The following is a 19,830-nucleotide window of genomic DNA, read 5'->3' as shown; positions in this document are numbered from 1 at the left end:
GAAATAACAGGAGAAAAAAAAATGCTGAACCTGGGATTAGGCAGGCTCAGATGATTTTTGGCCACTACACTCGTGACACTGCTTTCCACAGAGCAGAAAGAATGGCGCATGAAGTTGCAATGCAAAGAGACTTCCATTCTTGGTTCGTAACAGGGGATTGATCCAGTATTCGTACTTAGTTAACCATGCATTATTGCATTGAATGAACCAAAAACAAGGAGAAAAGGTGGCAACACACCTTTACTGACAAGTGAAATCCATGCTATATAAACCTCGAGATGGCATTATTCTCTTTTTTTTTTAAACGGGGTTGGGGGAGGGGGATTCGAATCCTGGTCACTAGGGTGATACACACCATCCTTACCACTCCAACTAGTGGCTCGGGTGTTGAGATGACATTATTCAGTCAACCGGCATTCTTATTAATGCGATAAAAAATTAACAGCCAAACTATGACATGAAAAACATGGCTTCGAAAAAAAAAACCCCTGAATTTTACATCTACAACGACAACCCCTGCGGTATGGAATTGTCAACAAATTGAATTTTTACAGAAACCTTGATCTTGTGAGAACCAGATGTGTTAACTTACGGAACTCCCATCCTCGGACAGATGGAGGACCTGATGAACAAGCTGGTCTGGCAATTCTTTCGTAGACTGCAAACAAGATTCAGAAATGGTGAATCTAAAAGTTCATTATCCTTGTTACAAAAGTAAGAAATGAGTGACCATAACAAAGAGTCAGTACCTGAAAATGTCTCATATGCAATATTGGCTCGCACCCGACCTCAGCAACTGATTTCCCATTAGGGGTTTGTAGTTTGAATTTCTCAGCTTTATATGCTGAAATGAGATTTTGCTCATCGGGCAAGCGATGACAGACTTTAAGGAGTGAACTGAGAGAGTTCATCTGGTAAATCAAAGCATACAGAGAGTAAGAAGTAATCATCTCAACAATCTAAGAGCACTTGCCACTCTTGACAAAAAGTAAAAACAGGGATCATCTTGGTTATCGCAATGTCATATCAGAAATCTTTGAATAAAAATTACAAAACATGTCCATAACTTGATAAATTCAGTTCTTATTGAACTTGACAAGCATAAAGAAGGCCTGGTAAAGACCCAACTCGGCAATTACTTGAGGCATGACTTGTTTAATTATGTGGAACGTTCAGTTATCTTTGACAGTGAACTCTTAATTTTCACCAACTTTTGCAAATCAACTTCCATAGTTTTGTAATTTTTTAAGTCGTTCACTATCGTCCACGTACATCAGATTGAAGGCATATGTGTGCAGAATTAGTGTGATTCCCTATACCTGTGTGGCCTTAGCAGATGTATATTATCTAAAATTTTGCAATCTCGATATAATAAATTTGCTTATAGCGCCTGTAGAAGCTAAATGATCCTTCTCAGGAATGGAGCGAACATAGAATAGGACACTGACCTTCATGTATGGACAAGATGCACAGCCACCGTGAATAGAGCATCCTTCTCCACTAGCTACTCCAGGTACAACAGGTAGTACGAGGTCACCAATTGCAACAGATTTCAGTGCGGGGGCCGAATTTGTGGCTGTTCCTGTGATAGAGTCTGATGATACTGGGAAAACAATTTCAACATTGACGTTTGCTCCCCGAGATGAGGACCTGGCAGAACTTAACATATCACGAACAGCTGCAACAATTGAAGTCACCATTCCTGATTCTGTTCCCAACACAAATTGCAGGTGGTCATCCACGTTTCTATCTAAGGCCTCTTTAACTCTTTCTTTAATGAAATCCAATATGTTTGAGGTAGAACCCACTACTCCCATCCCTCTTCTCCTTGCTTCCATTGCCAAAGAAAACATTTCTCCAGGGACCTCAAGATGAGCAGTAAGATATGCATCACAATACATATCCTCGATTTTCTTCACTACTTCATGTCCAAAAAGATGATGGACAATGCATGTGCCATTCTGATACCAAAAAAGTCATATAATCAGATATTAGAAATAGAGTAGAATTAGGGCCATACTCTGCAAATGCTAGAGAAGCAAGTGAAAAAGAAATAAAGGGTTAGCTAGCTGCGCATGATTACATATACATGGACATTGCCCCACTGCTATGTGGTAACGGTAACTAACTGTTCACTATACTATTCATATGATGGATTGAGCTCATGTTTCCAGTTAAAAGGATTCATCTCTATATTGTTGTTGTTGGTGCTGCTTCTACAACTAAATCAAGACATGGGAGTCCTAAATTCAGCTCAACTCCACAAGATTTAAAAGGCATAAAGCGAACATACAAATAATCAGATACATACATGCATGCAGGCAAGTATTACTGACCATATAAATGCAGAAACCAGACTTGTATGAATGGATATAACCTAGGATCTTCATGAAGTTACGTTCAACATAGGTATAATAAATTGTACAAGGCATTTTTGGAACTCCATTCTATTCAAAGAAAGAAAAAAAATAAAATAAAGACCACCTGAAAATAGTGCAGACGAGGAAGCAATGATCTGATTGAATCCCTATTATGTTTTGGATGTATCTCGGCAACTTCTTCGTCAGTCATCATTGCCATCTGTTCGAATATGTTTGCAATATTTGCACCCATGTAAGAATCAGGTCCATACCATAAGCTTAAATCTGGAATTTGAGCAAAAGCCTGCACCAATAGAAAAAGGCGAGGAAAAATGTCAGCTGTAACCAGAAGCATAATGTAAAGAGTGAATCAATTTCAAAATTAAAGAGGAACAGAAGGTCAATAAAAAAAAGAAGAAGAAGAATTTAATATTACCGACCTGCAGAATAGTTTGCACCACATTAGAGGAAGTACATGTGATTGTAGGAACAATCTCGTGAGCAAAAGCTTTTGTATCTAATGCAGTATTTATGTAGATAACATGCAAAGAAGGTGAAGACCCAGAGGCTTCCTCAAGATAATTCATATATTCAGTGGTAGCCGCAGCATCAGCCAAAGAACAACCAATACGCTCATTCGACATCCTGTATACACCAACCTGCATTTGAATACAGCAGGAAACATTACTGTGAATTGCTTAACTAGTATGTTGCATCATCATCAACAATGCCTTATTCTAAACCATTAATTCATTCAGCTAAAAGATTTTCCCTTTCCTACAATACCCAGGCACACATCATCTGGCTTGCACAAGGGTCGGATTGAGTATATATTCAACCTTTACCCAGCCCTGCACATGTGCAAACCAACTCTAATCTTCTAAACCTCATGTTCAACCTTGGTAGTTAATTTGACATTCATCTTTCATAAGTGTGGACTACAATTCAAATGGACATGTTTATGGAATTACATTTTTAGCATTAGTGTATAAATGACAAAAAAACTCACATAAAGATTAGTAGAAGAAATTGCATACCTCTCCAAAGCCAGCCTGATCAAGGATTGCACGCACATTTTCTGACATAAAATCAACGCCCAGTACGTTTATGAATTGGCATCCCGCTTTTGCCATATCCACAGCCCTATCTGCCATCACTAATGAGTCCGATATATGGATGTGAGGCCACTGCTTTTTGGCAGCAGTTAAGACACCTTGGACTTCAGGGTCCATGTAAAAATGTGCAACAACACCAATTTTCTTCTCCTTCAGTACTTTGACAAGTTCTTCAACCTTAGACTCATCAGGGAACAGATATCTAGCCTGCAATCAAACTAACATTGAAACTTAGAATATCCATACTCAAGAGAGAATTTGCGAGAAGTATAACCAAGCATCAATACTATATAACTATATATATATATAACAATTTCAACAAAAAATATTGCATCTTTAATTATACAAATTTGCTAAAAGACTAACCTGAGCCTCAGCGTAGCTGCCCTGGGCCTTAATCCCATCCGCACTGATCACCAATGAAGGAAACGGTTCAAACGACGGCCTCCCTTGTCGTTTCGCGACCAAACCCTTGGTCCTCTTCTGCATACTCACTAACAAGTTCTGCCACGTATTAATCCTCGACCTCTCCGATCCGGAAAGACCGACCTTGAGCGCAGCCAAGTCCTCCGTGCGCAAGCTCAGCACCTCCTCAGGGGCCGCCCCATCGAGAAGCATCACTAGGCACGCGCAGTACCCGCGCGTGATCTCAGAATCACTATCGGCAGCAAATCGCATCCTCCCTTCACCGTCCAACTCGGCCTCAAGCCATACCCGCGCCGTGCACCCCATGACCCGGTTGGAGTCGACACGGGCCGAGTCCGGAAATGGCGGGAGAAGAGTGGCGTATCGGAGCAACCGCTTAACCCGTTCAATGGACTCCGTAATAGGCTGGAACTCCAATATAAGATTTTGAAGTTTACATGCCACAGTATCCGCGGTTTCAAAAGGTGATAGCGTCACGGCGGAGCTTAGAAAGGGAGAAACATTGGAGCTCCGGCGCTGGGGAACTGGGTCGGGCATTGGGGGCTGGATACATTTGATAGACTCGAAAACGGGAGACGAACGTGAGCGGATGTGAGAGTGACAGTAGTTAAGAAGTTTGAAAGATGGCGAATTCGGGTTTCGAGAAACAGAGAAGAAATACGAAGAAGAAGAAGTAGAAGAAACTGTTCTGGGGATTGCGGCACAGGACTCCATTCGGACAGAAAAAGTAGTTAAAAGTGAAAGAAACAGAGAGTGAGACGCGGTGTTCTTGTGGAAATAACCGTCTTCATGGTCAGGCTTTTAAAGATCGGAGAAAGCAGCGATTGGGGGCGGAACCGGTGCGCACCAATTGACCATTTTGTGACCGTACAGTTTTTTTTTTAAAAAAAATAATTTATTTTCAGTTATTTTGTTGCTTTTGGTCTTCTAATTTTTTCCCCAAATACATATGGAAAACATGCCTGCAATTGGAATCTAATTTTGTGCATATATATACTTATTACTTAACACGTTGATTGTCAACCAAAGCACGGCTGCTTAGTGTTGCTTTTGGTATTTAAAGCTAGACCATCATATTATTTTCCAAATTAGTTACTCTTGTTTGAGTTTTTCACCAACAAATTTATTTCAATTTTGTGTGTTTGTTTTTATTATAATTTTTGTATCTTTTTGTTGTGTTTCTCATTCAAAGTAACGGGGTCCACGAAAGCATATTTGTCCTCTTGCTCTTTCTAAAGAGAAGATAATACCATCCGCGATTTATTTAGGGTTTAAGATTTAAATGTTAATAATATTCACAAATAACAATTATTTATTGATAACTGTGAATCAGATATGGAGAGAGAGAGAGATTAGTCAAAAATGGGTTCCTTCGGTATGTTATTTGGCACGAGTACTGCGCATGACGGTCAACTTTGGGATCCTAATTCCTATTAGTGTTGCCTGCCATATTGGCAACAAATCATGTGCAGCTCCAAAAGAAGTCATTTTCCTTATTTGAAATGAATGGTTAGGTGTTAATAATATACTTCTTTCTTGGGTATGCCGTGCACATGTGATTTGCATTGTAATTTCATTTGTTGAATGCTTTAAATCAATTGAAGGTTAACAAAATCCAAATCACATGGCATTTGGACTCGGCATGTCCTGATCTTGATTTCCACTCAGATGGCCATGTGTTGAGTTTTGATCCAATTTATCTTGTCATTAGACCCGAGTTTTTAGCTTTATGTCAAAAATCTAAAGACTAAACTTGTTTGGTATCGTTCTCAGTTAAAATAAAATCAATAAAATCCATATATAGAGAATTGGATTTCTCAAGGTTTAAGCTAAATGGGCAGCGCAGTTGATTGGGCCGGCCACGCCACGCAACCTATGTGCATTGCATGCTTGGACAAAGCATGATCCCCATTGCTTAGGTTAGCTGATCTCTATCTACTCTTTTCTTTTCAATCTCATTGTTTTCTCTTTGATTTTTCTGTTATCCATTCTGTGTTTGCTCTAACTTACCAGAATCAGCAAACTCAACTTACCTCCATCACCACCGAAGCTACCATTAATTGAAAACCTTAACCAGGTAGGAGCACTTCCTCACCAATCTCTACAGACTTTCGGAGAAATATGGCCCTTTAATGCTCTTGCCCTTTGGCAGTTATCCAACTCTTACAAGTTTCATCAACAGAGAGAGCTAAAGAGAGATTGAGACCCAATGACAAATACTTAACTAATCGTTAAGAGGTAAGCGATTCCAAAGATTCAAGAGTGACACAACTGTGTTAAAATATGAATCAAATAATTTTGTTTGAATATAGTATGGCATTAACATCGTCCCGGGCACACAACAATATATTCCTCACACCGAATGTTCGCTATTATCTAAGCTTCAAACTTGTAAAACTATGTACACCGATGCAACCATCGTACATTTCGGCAATGAAAACTTAAGGCCGATCTTTGCACCACAGAATTACTTGAATCAACAGCTACCGAAATCCAACCAATCACCTACACCCTAAATCATCTCCTCAGACGTTCCCTCGTAAAGAAAGGATGATTTAGAGCATCACGGGCAGCCAATCTCTCAGTAGGATCGTATCTAAGAAGACCTTGTAAAAGATGTATAAATTCACCAGCTGAATGGTCTACATGCTGCATTATCAGGTTCTGCACGAATAATGATCGCAGCAATCAGACAAATGTACCCAAGAAGACGACCAGTATATCACACATACTAAGAGCAAATACCTGAAGTCTAGGAAGCTTCGAAACTGCTCTTATACTATCTCTTGACATAGCACCTTCTGGCCAGTCGAGCCTTCCCATTCTAACATACTTCTCTGCATGTCGACTGAAAATTTGCACCGCAAAAACATATGTAAGTCCAGCTTGTTTAAAAAGCTTGACAATGGCTACCAAAAGCAGAGTCAAAATCACTCACTCAAGCTTCTTAAGCATGTGATGAGGCAATGGACCCAGCACTCGTTCCATCATCGCAAGATGCTCCAAGTTCTCGTGAGTCTGAAACAATGCTTCTCCCTATGCAATTTTAATATAATTCCATTAATACACCTGAAATTTATCCCCTTAAAAATCTCCATGCAACACAGGGAATGTTGTACATACCGTGCACAACTCCACCAATATACAACCAACACTCCATACATCACAAGGATAACTCCATCCAAGCCCTAGAATATCATCAATAATAAAATAATATTGTTAAGTAATGTGGTCAAGCATTACACATGAGGGAATTTAATATTAACTGCATCCTCTCTACACACCAATAATAACCTCCGGTGCACGGTAATGTCGCGTTGAGACAACGTAGTTCTGGTCTTGACGTTCATATGTAGTACTACCAAAGTCGATCACTTTAATAGAACTATACTTGGGAACCCTTTTAGAGTAGGATCCGTCTCTTGGGGATCGGGATGAATTCTACAGAGAAAAAAAAAAGCAAAGCAAGATTAAAAGACAGCTCTTAAGCTCCACCATCCAAAGAGGATGCACGTCACATCATGGTAGGGCTTTCCTTTAATTGGGGGGGAGGGGGGAACAATGTACAAAAAAAAAAGTGGCAACCCAATCAAGTCTAAACGGAGAGAACCAAATTAAATCAGAAACCAAAACTATACCTTGTAATCAGGAACTTTCACATAATCAGATGAAACCAGAAGTATGTTCTCAGGCTTCAAGTCGGTATGAATCAAATGCAACTCATGCATAACTGCAAATTACAAAACACAAAACATAAGCAAAGTCCAACTTGTTCTAATGATGTAGAAATCGAGACTGTATGTGTATGAAGTTTAGTTTCCAATAAACATAATGCCTATAAACCCTGGGAAAAAAATGCAACAAGTGGATGCATGAAAAGAAACTAGCTTAAGTAGTTACTACACACATGCTACACATTCCAACAGTTGTCTGCCAATCTCACGGACTAGATCAATGGGAAATGAGCGATAATTGTTTTTGCGAAGAAAATCGTATAAGCTTGGTCCAAGCTTCTCAAATACCTGTTGAAACCATTTAAATTCATTCACAAGTTTTAACCCCCCAAATTATTTGTGAGTTGGGGAAATCAATCCACCGCATATCAATCAAATACTTACAATACAGATATGGTTACGATAGTCAAACCAGTTCCGTATTTGTACACAACTGCAAGGAACAAACCAATTTAACCACGGCCATGAATGAAGCTTAGGAAAACTCAAGTTACAGAATATTATTAGAAAGATAATTCAACCTAATTCACTTTAACACCACTCAGTCACTCACCGATTGCCTTTATCATGTCTTCCAAGCTGTTGAAGAATTTCAATTTCAATCATAGCAGCATCACGATACTTTTTGATTCCACGAACAATTTTAATGGCAACCATTTCTTCCCTTTCTCTGTCCCAGCATTCCAAAACCTGCCCAAATGTGCCTGCAGTAAAAGACATTTATTCTGTCAACGCTGTAACTTAAATATTAAAACACGAAGTAAAAAAAAATGTTGAAGAAGTATATACCTTCACCCATTTTGCTTTGTATCTTATCTGCGAAATGAACAAGATAAGATAATTAGGAAAACTGATAAATAATTAAATAAGTGCTAGATCAAATACAAAAAATGAAAAAATAAAGTAGGGCATCTAAAGTTCCATACGTAAAATTTAGTTCTACTGGGCAAAAGAATTTAATAAAATATTAAAGAACGTATCCAAAACTAAAAAACTCCAGAATACATGCCTGAAAAATCATGGGTACTTAATGATGCCGTTAATTAATTAAAAATCATATTTCTTTTTGAATTAAGCTAATTAGAAAATACAAAAAACTAAATAAAAGGATTTTTTTATCAGCACTTCATGGAGAATCATTAAAATCAAAAGAAGAAAAACAATAGCAGCCAGACTACTACAGAAGTAAAGCAAATGAAGTTCGAACAATAGCTTATCCAACAATCAGAAAACAAATCTGGAAGACAATTAAATAAAAGCTTATGAGTCAATAGATTAGTGTAATTACAACGAGAAGTTAAATTATCTCCAACTGCAAACATGTAATGCCCATCCTTGTCATCTTCCCGCCATGGGGGAGAACCGTTTCGATTCACTCCCTTTACAAATAGAGAACTAGGAGTAATGTCTGATGGTGCTCTTGAAGAGGCAAAGCTGATCACATTCCCAACCTCTTCCGCACAAAATATTCCTACCTGAGCCTACACACAGCCATCCATTCATTCACCACCCAGATAAGAATAGTTGCGAAACAAAACAATACACTTAATCAATGTCCTCCGATACACTGTCCGTCATCAGAGTACATGTAAATAAAAGATCAATTAATCGATCCAGTAGAACCTAACCACAAAAGAAGCATCCCCGCAGAACATATCCCAACAACAGCAAAATCGAATTACTATTAAACGGAATCAACAAAAAAACCGATTTTAATTCATATCGAACCAATCAAACGAAAAACTCCCCGAATTATATAACGATTAAGGTACAGGAAAGATCTAACCGTACTCCGCCAAAATACAAGTATCTAAGGAGGCATCCAGCAGATCCAACAAGAACAAGGCAAAAAAAAAAAACAGGATTAACTCAGATATATTACGAAAAGACAGATCTGATACCTTTGGGATCTGAGGGACGTCCCAACCCAAGCGCGCCCTCTTCCTGGGTCGCCGATCGAGAGGAAACCCCGTCACGCGTTCCATCTCCATTACCGCAACAGAAAACCGAGATATCGCAGAGGAAGAACAAGATTACAACTGCAAAAGGAGAGAAAATTTGCGATTTTGACAAGAAACAAACAGATTTCTATTCTTGTGATGCGGCAGATTATGAACGCGATCCTAATTTTAACCTAACAAGGTTGAGGCGGTCGTAGGGAAAATCTAACCGTTCACGTTTCTGAATCTGAACCGTTCGATTGCCCTGACCTGATTCTGCGGGTAGTGTATATCTGTAAATCATTAGTGTTGACCATAGTTAGGTTACAGGTTGGACATTTTAACCTTGGTTGGGTTAGCTTCGAATGGCCGCAGAATCATGAGAAACTAAAAGAAAGTTAACTCGGATGTTGCGTCTCGAATACACTCGCTTCAATAAAGTTGAAGAAACTAGCACGTGTTTGGCAATGCTGGTGAAACGCGTGGATGAACCGACTTTGCCAGAACCTTTTTTAATTGAATACAAATACAAAGTTTAGGGAGTTGGGCCGAGCCAATTAAGGAGCTGAAGCCCAAACTTGTATTCAGTTTTCAAAATGTTGTTTGGGCCTTGGGCTTGGTATTTAATTTTAAGCCCTTAACCATTTTTGTTAACCCATTCCGTTAACTAGTTATTTTCTTTCCTACAAGTAAGGATGACAAAACTTTATCCGATTTGGATGATCAAATTTATTTGATCTATATTAAATCAAGTTTGGACATAAATTATATGTCCGAAATTTAGGTCTAAACACAAAATGTTTGTCAAGTTTAAAACAAGATTCGGGTGCAAACACAAAAATGTTACTCGTTTACTTGTTTGAACCCTAATTCGGATTAGGTTATTGTTCGGATTTAAACCAATCTGGATTTGATCAATTAAATACGTTCGAAATCCAATCCAGATTACAGTCCAAACATATATTGTTATTCCACCCGAAACTTACTCGTAACCAATTTTTTACCACCCTCACCTACAACTAAGCAAACTCAGAAGAAAAGTTAAAGCAGAGGATATGGATTGGGATATAAGTGACTGCCCTGGTGTTACCAGCCATAGAAAAGTTCCACTTGTTGCTATGGCAACTCCCTTGATGCTTGATGGAGAAGAGTCTTTCAATGGTGCGAGAGGCACCATTCTTTCTAGAACTTAGAAAGACGTGCAGGGAAAAAAAAACAAAAGAAAATCTCTGAGCAGCCAAATACGACCATTCAATTCCCTATACACCCAAACACAAAAGTTAAATCCTTCCCACCAATGCTTTTATTTGTTATCGTCCACCCTCAAGAGTCAAGTGAAACAAAGTCAAGTGAAAAAATGAATCCCAAAAGAGAAAATGTATAATAAGACACAATAATGATAGTGATCCCAACATTTGATATCCACTTATCTCAATTGCTGAGTTGTACACACGATATTTCAATCTTTCATATGGGATATGTAGAGCCGAAAAATTCACTTGAATCTTATACATCCAACTCAGTAGATGAGATAAATGAGATACCAAAGTATTTAGATCTTTATCATTTTCGAATAAGACAAGAAAGGATCTTCACTGTCGCATCAACATCATTCTTGACATGATTGAAATTGCACATGTCCCTCTGTACTAATAACACTTTTGTATGCTTTGAACCAATTCATATTGAACTATACGACTTTGTTTTCCTAGGTCAAGCACCAACCCAGATACAACAGCTATGTGGGATTTAGAACACTAAGCCCCCGATGACTCGGTAGCGCTTAGAATCATCAAATTTGACAATGCAAAGATATATGATCCCACCCACTCAAGCCGAGTATTACATATTTCAAGTTGATGGGTCCATTCGATTATTTTTGATGTGACAACGCCCATACAGAAGCTGCTTTATATATTGTCTCGTCCTCCCAAAATCAAACACCACAAAGAAATATCTAATCCACAATATCAGTGAGGTAGCCACAGAAAACTGCAACAATGCTGCCTTTCCTTCAGTTGCTGATCCAAGACTTTAAACCATCCCTGCTCTTTTCATCAATATTTCTATTGGTGTTCTTGAAGTTCTTCTTTAGATCAAGAAAACAAAATCTCAAGCTCCCACCAAGCCCACCAAAACTACCCATCATTGGTAACCTCCACCAACTTGGTGACATGCCTCACTTATGCCTTCAAGGTCTAGCCAAGAAGTATGGTTCCATCATATACTTACAACTTGGTGAGATCCCAACGGTGATTGTTTCATCAGCTAGATTGGCCGAGGAAGTGATGAAAACTCATGATCATGCACTTTCAAGTCGTCCTCAGCTGTTTTCTGCAAAACACCTGTTCTATGGTTGCCAAGATATTGCTTTTGCTCCCTATGGGGCTTACTGGAGGAAGATCAGAAAGATTTCCATGGTTGAACTACTTAGTGTCAAGCAGGTCCAATCATACAGCTTTGTTAGAGAAGAAGAAGTTACCCGTTTGGTAAATCGAATCGCAGAGTCTTGTCCTTGCACAATCAGTCTAACCAAGGTGCTCCATTTGTATGCAAATGCTGTCGTTTGCCGGGTTTCACTTGGAAGAGATTTCTCAGAAGGAGGAGACTATGATCGACATGGATTTGAGAAGATGCTTGACGATTACCAAGAATTGCTAGGAGGATTTAGCTTGGGAGATTTCTTTCCTTCAATGGAATTTATGCACAGCTTAACAGGCATGAAATCAAAACTCATGGAAACTTTCCATCGATTTGATCGGTTTTTCGATCAAGTCATTGATGAACATCTCAATCAATCTGCAAGAGAACAGAAGGAGCATAAGGATATTGTGGATGTCTTGCTCGACATAAAGAATAAAGGATCGGCTGAAATCAATCTCACCATGGACAATGTTAAAGCTGTCATACTGGTGAGTACAGCCTTCTTAGCTAGTCTGCTGCCTGCCATTTAACTCATAACATTGATTGAGCATACTGTGATCACTATTGCTGCAATTCTAGCTCTTAGAATTCCAATCTAGTAGGATGTATATAAGCATGTCAGTAGAAAAGTCCAGTTCTTTTCCCCTTCAAATAAACTCTCAGGTTTGCTGTCATCACTAACTACTTGTTCCAGGACATGTTTGCTGCAGGAACAGATACAACCTTCATAACCCTTGACTGGGGAATGACCGAGCTCATCATGAACCCCAAGGTCATGGCAAAAGCACAAGCAGAGGTACGGAGTATTGTCGGAGATAGAAAAATGGTGTTAGAGAGTGATCTGGCTCAGCTGTATTACCTGAAAGCTGTTATCAAGGAAATATTTCGATTGCATCCAGCAGTTCCAGTACTAGTCCCCAGAGAATCAATGCAGGATGTTACCATTGACGGGTATGACATTCCAGCTAAAACCCGAATTTTTGTGAATGCTTGGGCAATTGGAAGGGATCCAGAATCATGGGGGAACCCTGAAACATTTGACCCTGAACGATTTATGGGTAGCTCAATAGATTTCAAAGGACTGGACTTTGAGCTGATACCTTTTGGGGCTGGTAGAAGAATCTGTCCTGGCATGACATTTGGAACAGCCACTGTTGAGCTTGCTTTAGCTCAACTTCTCCACAGCTTTGATTGGGAGCTGCCACCAGGAGTCCGGACAGGGGATTTGGATCTGACTGAGGTTTTTGGCATCTCAATGCACAAGAAGTCTGAACTGATTGTTGTTGCCAAACCATGGTTCCCTTAAGACAATAAATCACCAATGAACAAGATAAAGATATAGTACGGTAAATGTAAGTGCCATTAACCTAGTTGCTTTAGCCTTTATGTGTAGTAGCAGGAAGGATTGCACTGCTGGTTTACATTGGTAGTCATAGTTATCAAAGCAATAAAAAATGGTATCATTATTGCTTTCAGAGCTATGTAGTCATATGCTGAGCGTACAATACCATCGTTTATCATTATTTCAAAATCATTGTTGAAATATCTTTCTAGAAATTTTCCTCCTCAGTATGGCCTACAAGAGACAATAAAATAACAAACGAAAAAAGACACCAAACAACTCATTTAGAGATATATAGCCATACCTTCATCTATAAACAGTCCATCATGTAACTCTGTCAGAATAAGAGCTGGCCTCAGAAAATACGTTCTCAGCTCTCCATTGAACACATTTTGCTAACCTTTCATTGACGGAGTGAATCATTTGTTGGATTCTCCAGTTCAAAGGCTTCAAACGCAACCCATTTTGAGAGACTAATATTCCTAATTCATAATCCATGACCTCTTTTCCACAGTACACCACAATTAAATTAAATGGAAACATGTATGCACTCCACACTATAGTAAATGAAAGGAAAAGAAAGAAATCATGCTTATAACACAGATGAAAGAATACGAAAACATACAATATTTGAAGAATTTACAATGAAAAACAATCAAATAATTGGCTTTATAAACAGCATGTGTTGTCAAAATTGGGGAAGCTCCACAAGTCTATGTTATCTATACAGTGATAAGAACCAAAGACTTTCCCTCCTGTGTTCTACACAGCCTAGGAACCCCAGAGTACTAAACCTCAATGTGGCCTTATGTCCTGAAGGTAATGACTCAATTGCTGAGCACCAATGAACCAGGCATCAGCAACAAGTAAAACACCAACCCTGTGGCAGAAACGATACAAGATCGACTTTATAACTATACAAAGCAAGCACAATATTAAATGGTTGGGCAATCTAGTATTATCACAATGACTGGAATTACCAGACGAGCTGAGAATAGTAACCCATAACCCCAACGGATATGAGATTTTATTGTCGACAGTTTTTGATATGGAAGAAGCACCATGTATTACAGTGCACAAGAAAACTCCTCTGTATCTTGTACCCACCATTGCCACACTATCCCTGTCACTGTAAACATAAGCATATAGTGGAAGTAAATATGAAAATCTATAAAAAAAAAAAATTACAGATAAAAAGATAAAGCACTAGATTGAAGATTCCCTCAAAAAAGTACTTCACTTTTGTTTTCCGCTACAGACTGTTCTTCTCCCCCCACTCACTAAACTAAAAGGGCAAGCACTACTTCTACCCTTCTACGTATGGAGGAATCAAATTCTTCCATTAACGTTTTCTCGTAGTCGTTGGCTCGGGACAATTTGAGATTTTGTAAAGGAATTCGTAATCCTAATAGGGTTTTGGAAGATAACTGAGTCTTTGACTCGGCATTTAGATGGACCCACCTTTTCCAAACTCAGCTGTAAACTCGTGATGAAGCATGAAGGCAGACGTAACGGTCAACGGTAAGAACTACGTAGGTATTACTGTTTACTAATTACTAGGTAATGGGGTATGACTGGGATCTACGGTCTACCATCATATCATTGGTGACCAAGACCCACGGGATCCCTTTGTCAAGGAAGGTTCCGAGAACGAGCCTGCACCAGTAAACTACTTAACTACATGTATCTAACTTTTCTTCCACACCCAACAACCATTTTACCAAGTAATTCCGCCCGTGGACTTCTCCGCCCACCGAGAATCACTAAACCACTGTCCTCAGCCGTTCTCTAGTTCTCCTGGTATGTTTTCATGACTTGTTCCGATTCTTCTCAAGGTATGCTAAGTCTCTGTGTGCGAACCAATGCTGTGATTCTTTTGATTCTGATTTACATTTTGTCTTGGCTCTTGCATTTAGTTAGAGATTGGTTGGTGGGTTTTCTGGGATTCAGATGCAAGATATTTTTTTGAAGGATTTGGGTTTGGATTGGCTGGTGGGCATTTTGGGAATCAGTGAATGAATTTAGAGATTGTAGTGCGATTCGAGTCATGGGTCAATCTTTTGGGTCGTAATCGTGTTGTGGTTAGTCTTGGATTTGAGGTTCTGAGTCTTAACTCTTCCATGATAGGAACAAGCATCAAATTGACTTTTGAAGAAAAATGATGGCCCACCAAGCTGCTGTGCCAATTTCTTCAGTATTTATCTGTAAAATTTTCAATTTTGTTGCAATATTCCGCCTTAGAGCATGAAAAAGTTGTCAAATTTGGCTAGGTTTTTCAACATTCTGTTTGTTAACAGGCAGCCATCGCCTTCTTCAATCAACTGATATCCTCTACTTCAACTATGCTCAAATTGAAAAAGTTTTCATGGTGATTTTTTTAGTTTTTTCTTATCCGTAATGTCTATCTTATTATCATTAGTTAATTCTTGTCATTTTCGACAGTCTTACTGTTTGAAATGTTTGTTGCAGACTCTTGGTTGACAGTAAAGTTTATCCTGCTGCACATTTATGTTAGCATTGGTTGTATTAGTCATAATATCCATAGTTGTTGGATTAATGGGTGCAATATTTTCGAAACGGTCAAGTTCAAGAGGATCTTCTGGTTCACATTCATGGAGTCATCACAACTACCCACAATCACAGTATGCTCAACCTAGCCAAGAATATGCACCATGGTACCATCACCAACCTCCTCCTCAAAGCTATGCCGGCCATGCTCAACAATCAAAAAGGAGGTTGGAGAGAAAGTATTCAAAGATCGATGATGACTACAGCAGCCTGGAGCAGGTAAAATAATTATTTTTCAGATATAGTACGAGAACTCTAAAGTTCTTTCAAGACAATTTTTTCTTATAATTTTGATTTCATGCATCTTTGCAATGCAATGAAGACAGTGAGATTAATTGAGCAATTTATAATATCTTCAAAAGAAAAATCAATAGATTTTGGATACTTGGTGGACAGTTGTCGTGAGAAGTCCAATTATTACTGCTACTAGAAACTGCAGTAACATTTAGCAGCGTTCTTTTGTCCCACCAGGTAACCGAGGCACTAGCACGTGCTGGCTTGGAATCTTCGAATCTCATTGTTGGAATTGATTTCACAAAGAGCAATGAATGGACAGGTTTAGCCAACTCTTTAGTCGTGTTACTTCGTCAAGTTATGATGAGACTTGATTTTGCTGCTTCATGTCAGGTGCAAGGTCTTTCAAACGGAGAAGCCTACATCATATTGGAGATGAGCAGAATCCTTATGAGCAAGCAATCTCTATCATTGGGAAAACATTATCTTCCTTTGACGAGGATAACTTGATTCCCTGTTTTGGATTTGGAGATGGTGATTCTTCGCAGAACAGTTGCATTGACATTTTTCAAATTTCTTCACCTTAGGCATTGATGTTATATGTGATTCTTCATTGCAGCATCAACGCATGATCAAGAAGTTTTTAGTTTCTATCCAGATGAGAGGTTTTGTAATGGATTTGAGGAAGTTTTAAGAAGATACAAAGAATTGGTCCCTCAACTACGACTGGCAGGTTGCAATTTTACTTGTCCTTTCTTCTCCTCTTTTGTAATGCATTTTTTTTTTTATGTTTCTTCAGCTTATGGAGATCCAACTTCCATTTTTCTATGTCAGGACCGACATCATTTGCCCCTATCATTGAAATGGCCATTACTATTGTTGAGCAAAGTCGTGGCCAGTACCATGTATTAGTGATAATAGCGGATGGACAGGTATATTCTGCTTCTGGATTTTATTTCTTAAGTATTTATGTAAAAGATTATGTAATGAGTGCACAACCTCTTTAGTTGTAAGTTATTTTCCCCGTTGATTTTTCTAATGCTGCATATGAGTCAAGTTGTGAACCTAGTCTTGCAGAAACAACATCTGAATTTGGCAAAATTCTGTATAACAGTCTGAAAGGTCATTTTCCATCACTAAAGCTAATTTTTTTAGAAAGTGGAATCTCGCCACAGTAGGGTTGCATTGGACGCATCATTGCATGGTAAAACTCCAGATGTTAACTTTCACTCACAAGCACCAGTATCCGTTAAACCTAAGTTGTGGCAAGGGATTTGAACCCAAGACCTCCGAGTGTACTTACTGATCTTAAAGTTACCTATTGATGTTAATAGATTGGTTAGGAACCTTGAGAATATTCCTGAGGGTGTTAATTTTGAAAAATCATAAATGAGGTCATTGGATTTTCTTGGGAAGAATTCAGGTATCTTGGCAACTTATCCATGAAAACTGCAATCTGTGAAACTTCTAATTGCCAGTCTTTCCAAGAATGCTCATGATTTGAGTTACTTAGCTTAGTGGCCTCAGTGACTGAAGGATTGGAAATTTAAGCAGAGTTGTAAAGCAAAGCAAAGCAAAAGCTTTCTCAATTACCGACTCTTTGACTCAGAAAACTGCAAGTAAAGTATGACCAATGAGATGTTTAATGAATACTGCTAGTTTTTAGGTAATTTTGAGGAAATAGATAGATATGTCTTACATAACACTTGCAATGGCATAATTCTGTGGTGCTGCTATACCACTGGACTGGCCTATCTGTTCCTACAATAGCATCCGTATCAAAAGTTTAGACACATATTAGTTGAAGTTGTATGTAACAGGTGACAAGAAGTGTGGATACTAACAATGGCCATCTTAGTCCTCAAGAGAAGAAAACCGTTGATGCAATTGTGAAAGCAAGGTAAAATTAGTTTTATGTACTCGACATTTTATTCTCCAGAAGGCTTTAATAATGTTATCTTTATTTCCAGTGAGTACCCCTTGTCAATTATTTTAGTCGGCGTTGGAGATGGACCGTGGGATATGATGAAGGAATTTGATGATAACATCCCTGCACGTGGATTTGATAATTTTCAGGCAAGCAGGAAAATTTTGAAAATGCATATATCCTATTTCCCTTATATAAAGTTGATATAGTTTCTTGTTCTTTCTCAATGCTTAGCTGAGAAATGCTGCTTTTCGTAGTTTGTGAATTTTACAGAAATCATGTCAAAGAACGTGGATCGGTCCAGAAAAGAAGCAGAGTTTGCTCTTAAAGCTTTGATGGAAATACCCTCTCAATATAAAGCTACTCTAGAGCTTAATTTATTGGGGTAACAGTTTATTCTGTCGATTTTATGCTCATGATATTTTGCTATTGTGGCCATGGAAGCAGTCGAGTGAATCTATCTTCTCTTCAATTTCTCTACAGTGCTAGTAGAGGGAATGCTATTGATAGGGTTTCTCTTCCGCCTCCTCTCTATGGTGCAAGTTCTTATAGTGCCTCCAAACCCTCACAGTCGAGTAGTTTTCAACCCGGTGCACCTTCTTCTCGTAGATATCCCGCAGATGTTCCTGTAGCCCCTTCTTCAACTGCCGCTTCAGATGATCATGTAGTTTCTCTTTTCCCACTGATTAGCTAACATTAATTTTCCGTTTTCTTATTAATATGCCCATGATTTAACCTTCAAATAGTTGACGACATTTACCACTGGAATCAAATTCCTATTTGGTGAGATATCAGCGTTACTGCATTAGTTTGACAAAGATTTTATTTACTGTCATCCCGTCAGGATTGCCCCGTTTGTCTGACCAACCCAAGGGACATGGCTTTCAGTTGTGGACATCGGGTAATCTCATCGCTCATTCTCTTGCTCAGTTGCTCTTCCTCTTTCGCACACACATATGCACCAGCGGTTGCTTGTATATATGTATGATTATGTGTGTGAGAATGAACATATAATATATTGCCTTTTGTCTGATTGACAGACATGCAGTACCTGTGGAGATGATCTTCAGTTATGCCCCATTTGCCGGACCACCATCCATACGCGAATAAGGCTCTACTAGAGGCATCTGCTTGTCTTAAGTGTGAAGACAATCTTTTTTTCTGCCCTCAGTTTGTTAGTTCATTGAAACTCTGTTTTCGGGCACGCACGAGACCCGTAATGCTGGATTTGTCTAGATGCAGTATCTGATTTCCATATCATTTGGAAGTGGTACTCATCAGATGAGCTGTGTAAATATTTCAGCTTTTTTTTTTTCAATTTATTTGTGGAAATGATTCACTGTGAAATGGGACGTGATCTTTCGTTCGAACCTTACCTCTGTGCACCAAAGAAAACGGAAGTCAGTAGGTTCTCACTCCTGAAGTCCAGTGATATGGCTCGAATGTATCAGTCATAGGCTGTTCGACCAGCCAGGATGGGTTCAATATGGAGGAGAGCTTAATGTCCGTTTCTTGCTCGGAAGGAGGCCTAGCAGTGTAGTAGAGTTTTAGTGCTTATGCACCTCCATTTACCACATACTCCATTTTCAATCAATTAAAGAATGCTTAGATTGGAGTGTCAAAACTGAAACCTCCCGTTCAATTGGATGGTTGGATGGTTTATAAGTAAAGCACAGTTCTTTTTATATTGTAAACACGTTTTTAATTTTACATGGGCCGAAGAACCAATGAGTCGACGACTCATGAAGAACAAATTCGTG

The 19,830-nt window shown here is 38.9% G+C and overlaps 4 protein-coding genes and 1 long non-coding RNA gene across 10 annotated transcripts; 2 read left to right on the top strand and 3 right to left on the bottom strand.

Moving 5' to 3' along the window:
• Nucleotides 1–401: 401 nt before the first annotated feature.
• Nucleotides 402–4,727, bottom strand: LOC120004088 (quinolinate synthase, chloroplastic-like). The gene is made up of 7 exons (XM_038853328.1): nucleotides 3,842–4,727; nucleotides 3,398–3,682; nucleotides 2,801–3,019; nucleotides 2,485–2,664; nucleotides 1,449–1,961; nucleotides 750–911; nucleotides 402–658 (listed from the first exon to the last, which is right to left on the bottom strand). The coding sequence occupies exons 1-7, from the start codon at nucleotides 4,613–4,615 to the stop codon at nucleotides 584–586; spliced, it is 2,208 nt and encodes a 735-aa protein (XP_038709256.1). The 5' UTR covers nucleotides 4,616–4,727; the 3' UTR covers nucleotides 402–583.
• A 1,437-nt stretch (nucleotides 4,728–6,164) lies between these two features.
• On the bottom strand, nucleotides 6,165–9,815 carry LOC120004068 (serine/threonine-protein kinase AFC2-like). 3 transcript variants are annotated; one of them, XM_038853296.1, is made up of 12 exons: nucleotides 9,537–9,815; nucleotides 8,924–9,116; nucleotides 8,425–8,451; nucleotides 8,189–8,339; nucleotides 8,020–8,068; nucleotides 7,809–7,923; nucleotides 7,540–7,631; nucleotides 7,186–7,342; nucleotides 7,025–7,089; nucleotides 6,840–6,937; nucleotides 6,647–6,749; nucleotides 6,165–6,565 (listed from the first exon to the last, which is right to left on the bottom strand). In XM_038853296.1, exons 1-12 carry the CDS (start codon nucleotides 9,624–9,626, stop codon nucleotides 6,419–6,421), a joined length of 1,287 nt encoding a protein of 428 aa, XP_038709224.1. In that variant the 5' UTR covers nucleotides 9,627–9,815; the 3' UTR covers nucleotides 6,165–6,418. The 3 variants fall into 3 exon arrangements, with proteins under 3 accessions (XP_038709224.1, XP_038709225.1, XP_038709226.1); XM_038853297.1 differs by lacking the exon at nucleotides 8,924–9,116 and having other exon boundaries at nucleotides 9,537–9,814; XM_038853298.1 differs by lacking the exons at nucleotides 7,809–7,923; nucleotides 8,020–8,068; nucleotides 9,537–9,815.
• Nucleotides 9,816–11,006: 1,191 nt separating this feature from the next.
• LOC120003861 (cytochrome P450 71AP13-like) lies at nucleotides 11,007–13,474 on the top strand. Its single transcript, XM_038852994.1, has 2 exons — nucleotides 11,007–12,487; nucleotides 12,694–13,474. The coding sequence occupies exons 1-2, from the start codon at nucleotides 11,576–11,578 to the stop codon at nucleotides 13,303–13,305; spliced, it is 1,524 nt and encodes a 507-aa protein (XP_038708922.1). The 5' UTR covers nucleotides 11,007–11,575; the 3' UTR covers nucleotides 13,306–13,474.
• LOC120003863 lies at nucleotides 12,233–14,795 on the bottom strand. The gene is made up of 6 exons (XR_005469390.1): nucleotides 14,322–14,795; nucleotides 13,646–14,221; nucleotides 13,100–13,300; nucleotides 12,859–13,027; nucleotides 12,460–12,703; nucleotides 12,233–12,374 (listed from the first exon to the last, which is right to left on the bottom strand). It is a non-coding gene; the product is annotated as an uncharacterized LOC120003863 (long non-coding RNA).
• Nucleotides 14,796–14,987: 192 nt separating this feature from the next.
• Nucleotides 14,988–19,678, top strand: LOC120003862 (E3 ubiquitin-protein ligase RGLG2-like). Of its 4 annotated transcripts, XM_038852997.1 has the most exons (13): nucleotides 15,054–15,141; nucleotides 15,639–15,709; nucleotides 15,811–16,128; nucleotides 16,381–16,465; nucleotides 16,537–16,677; nucleotides 16,763–16,876; nucleotides 16,978–17,075; nucleotides 17,964–18,043; nucleotides 18,114–18,219; nucleotides 18,328–18,455; nucleotides 18,554–18,734; nucleotides 18,915–18,971; nucleotides 19,111–19,678. In XM_038852997.1, exons 3-13 carry the CDS (start codon nucleotides 15,850–15,852, stop codon nucleotides 19,189–19,191), a joined length of 1,350 nt encoding a protein of 449 aa, XP_038708925.1. In that variant the 5' UTR covers nucleotides 15,054–15,141; nucleotides 15,639–15,709; nucleotides 15,811–15,849; the 3' UTR covers nucleotides 19,192–19,678. The 4 variants fall into 4 exon arrangements, with proteins under 4 accessions (XP_038708923.1, XP_038708927.1, XP_038708925.1 ...); XM_038852995.1 differs by lacking the exon at nucleotides 15,639–15,709 and having other exon boundaries at nucleotides 14,988–15,141; XM_038852999.1 differs by lacking the exon at nucleotides 15,639–15,709 and having other exon boundaries at nucleotides 15,037–15,176.
• Nucleotides 19,679–19,830: the final 152 nt, after the last annotated feature.

The sequence above is a fragment of the Tripterygium wilfordii genome, chromosome 8 (assembly GCF_013401445.1).
Source record: "Tripterygium wilfordii isolate XIE 37 chromosome 8, ASM1340144v1, whole genome shotgun sequence".
Classification (NCBI taxonomy): Eukaryota; Viridiplantae; Streptophyta; class Magnoliopsida; order Celastrales; family Celastraceae; genus Tripterygium; species Tripterygium wilfordii.
Note: the sequence above shows the minus strand (reverse complement) of the source record. Positions and strands in the feature narration are given on the sequence as shown.

Bases quoted from the DNA above. Each gene is read 5' to 3' on its own strand.
- LOC120004088 (XM_038853328.1), bottom strand. From the start codon at position 4,615: ATGGAGTCCTGTGCCGCAATCCCCAGAACAGTTTCTTCTACTTCTTCT. The intron at 2,665-2,800 runs GTCGGTAATATT...CTATTGGTGCAG, and splicing joins TGGTGCAAACTATTCTGCAG to GCTTTTGCTCAAATTCCAGA. The intron at 1,962-2,484 runs GTGGTCTTTATT...TTTTGGTATCAG, and splicing joins CTCGTCTGCACTATTTTCAG to AATGGCACATGCATTGTCCA.
- LOC120004068 (XM_038853296.1), bottom strand. From the start codon at position 9,626: ATGGAGATGGAACGCGTGACGGGGTTTCCTCTCGATCGGCGACCCAGG. The intron at 7,924-8,019 runs GTAAGTATTTGA...TGGTTTCAACAG, and splicing joins ATCGTAACCATATCTGTATT to GTATTTGAGAAGCTTGGACC. The intron at 7,343-7,539 runs GTATAGTTTTGG...TTTTCTCTGTAG, and splicing joins TGAAAGTTCCTGATTACAAG to AATTCATCCCGATCCCCAAG.
- LOC120003861 (XM_038852994.1), top strand. From the start codon at position 11,576: ATGCTGCCTTTCCTTCAGTTGCTGATCCAAGACTTTAAACCATCCCTG. The intron at 12,488-12,693 runs GTGAGTACAGCC...TACTTGTTCCAG, and splicing joins ATGTTAAAGCTGTCATACTG to GACATGTTTGCTGCAGGAAC.
- LOC120003862 (XM_038852995.1), top strand. From the start codon at position 15,850: ATGTTAGCATTGGTTGTATTAGTCATAATATCCATAGTTGTTGGATTA. The intron at 16,678-16,762 runs GTGATTCTTCGC...TCTTCATTGCAG, and splicing joins CTGTTTTGGATTTGGAGATG to CATCAACGCATGATCAAGAA. The intron at 18,972-19,110 runs GTAATCTCATCG...TCTGATTGACAG, and splicing joins CTTTCAGTTGTGGACATCGG to ACATGCAGTACCTGTGGAGA.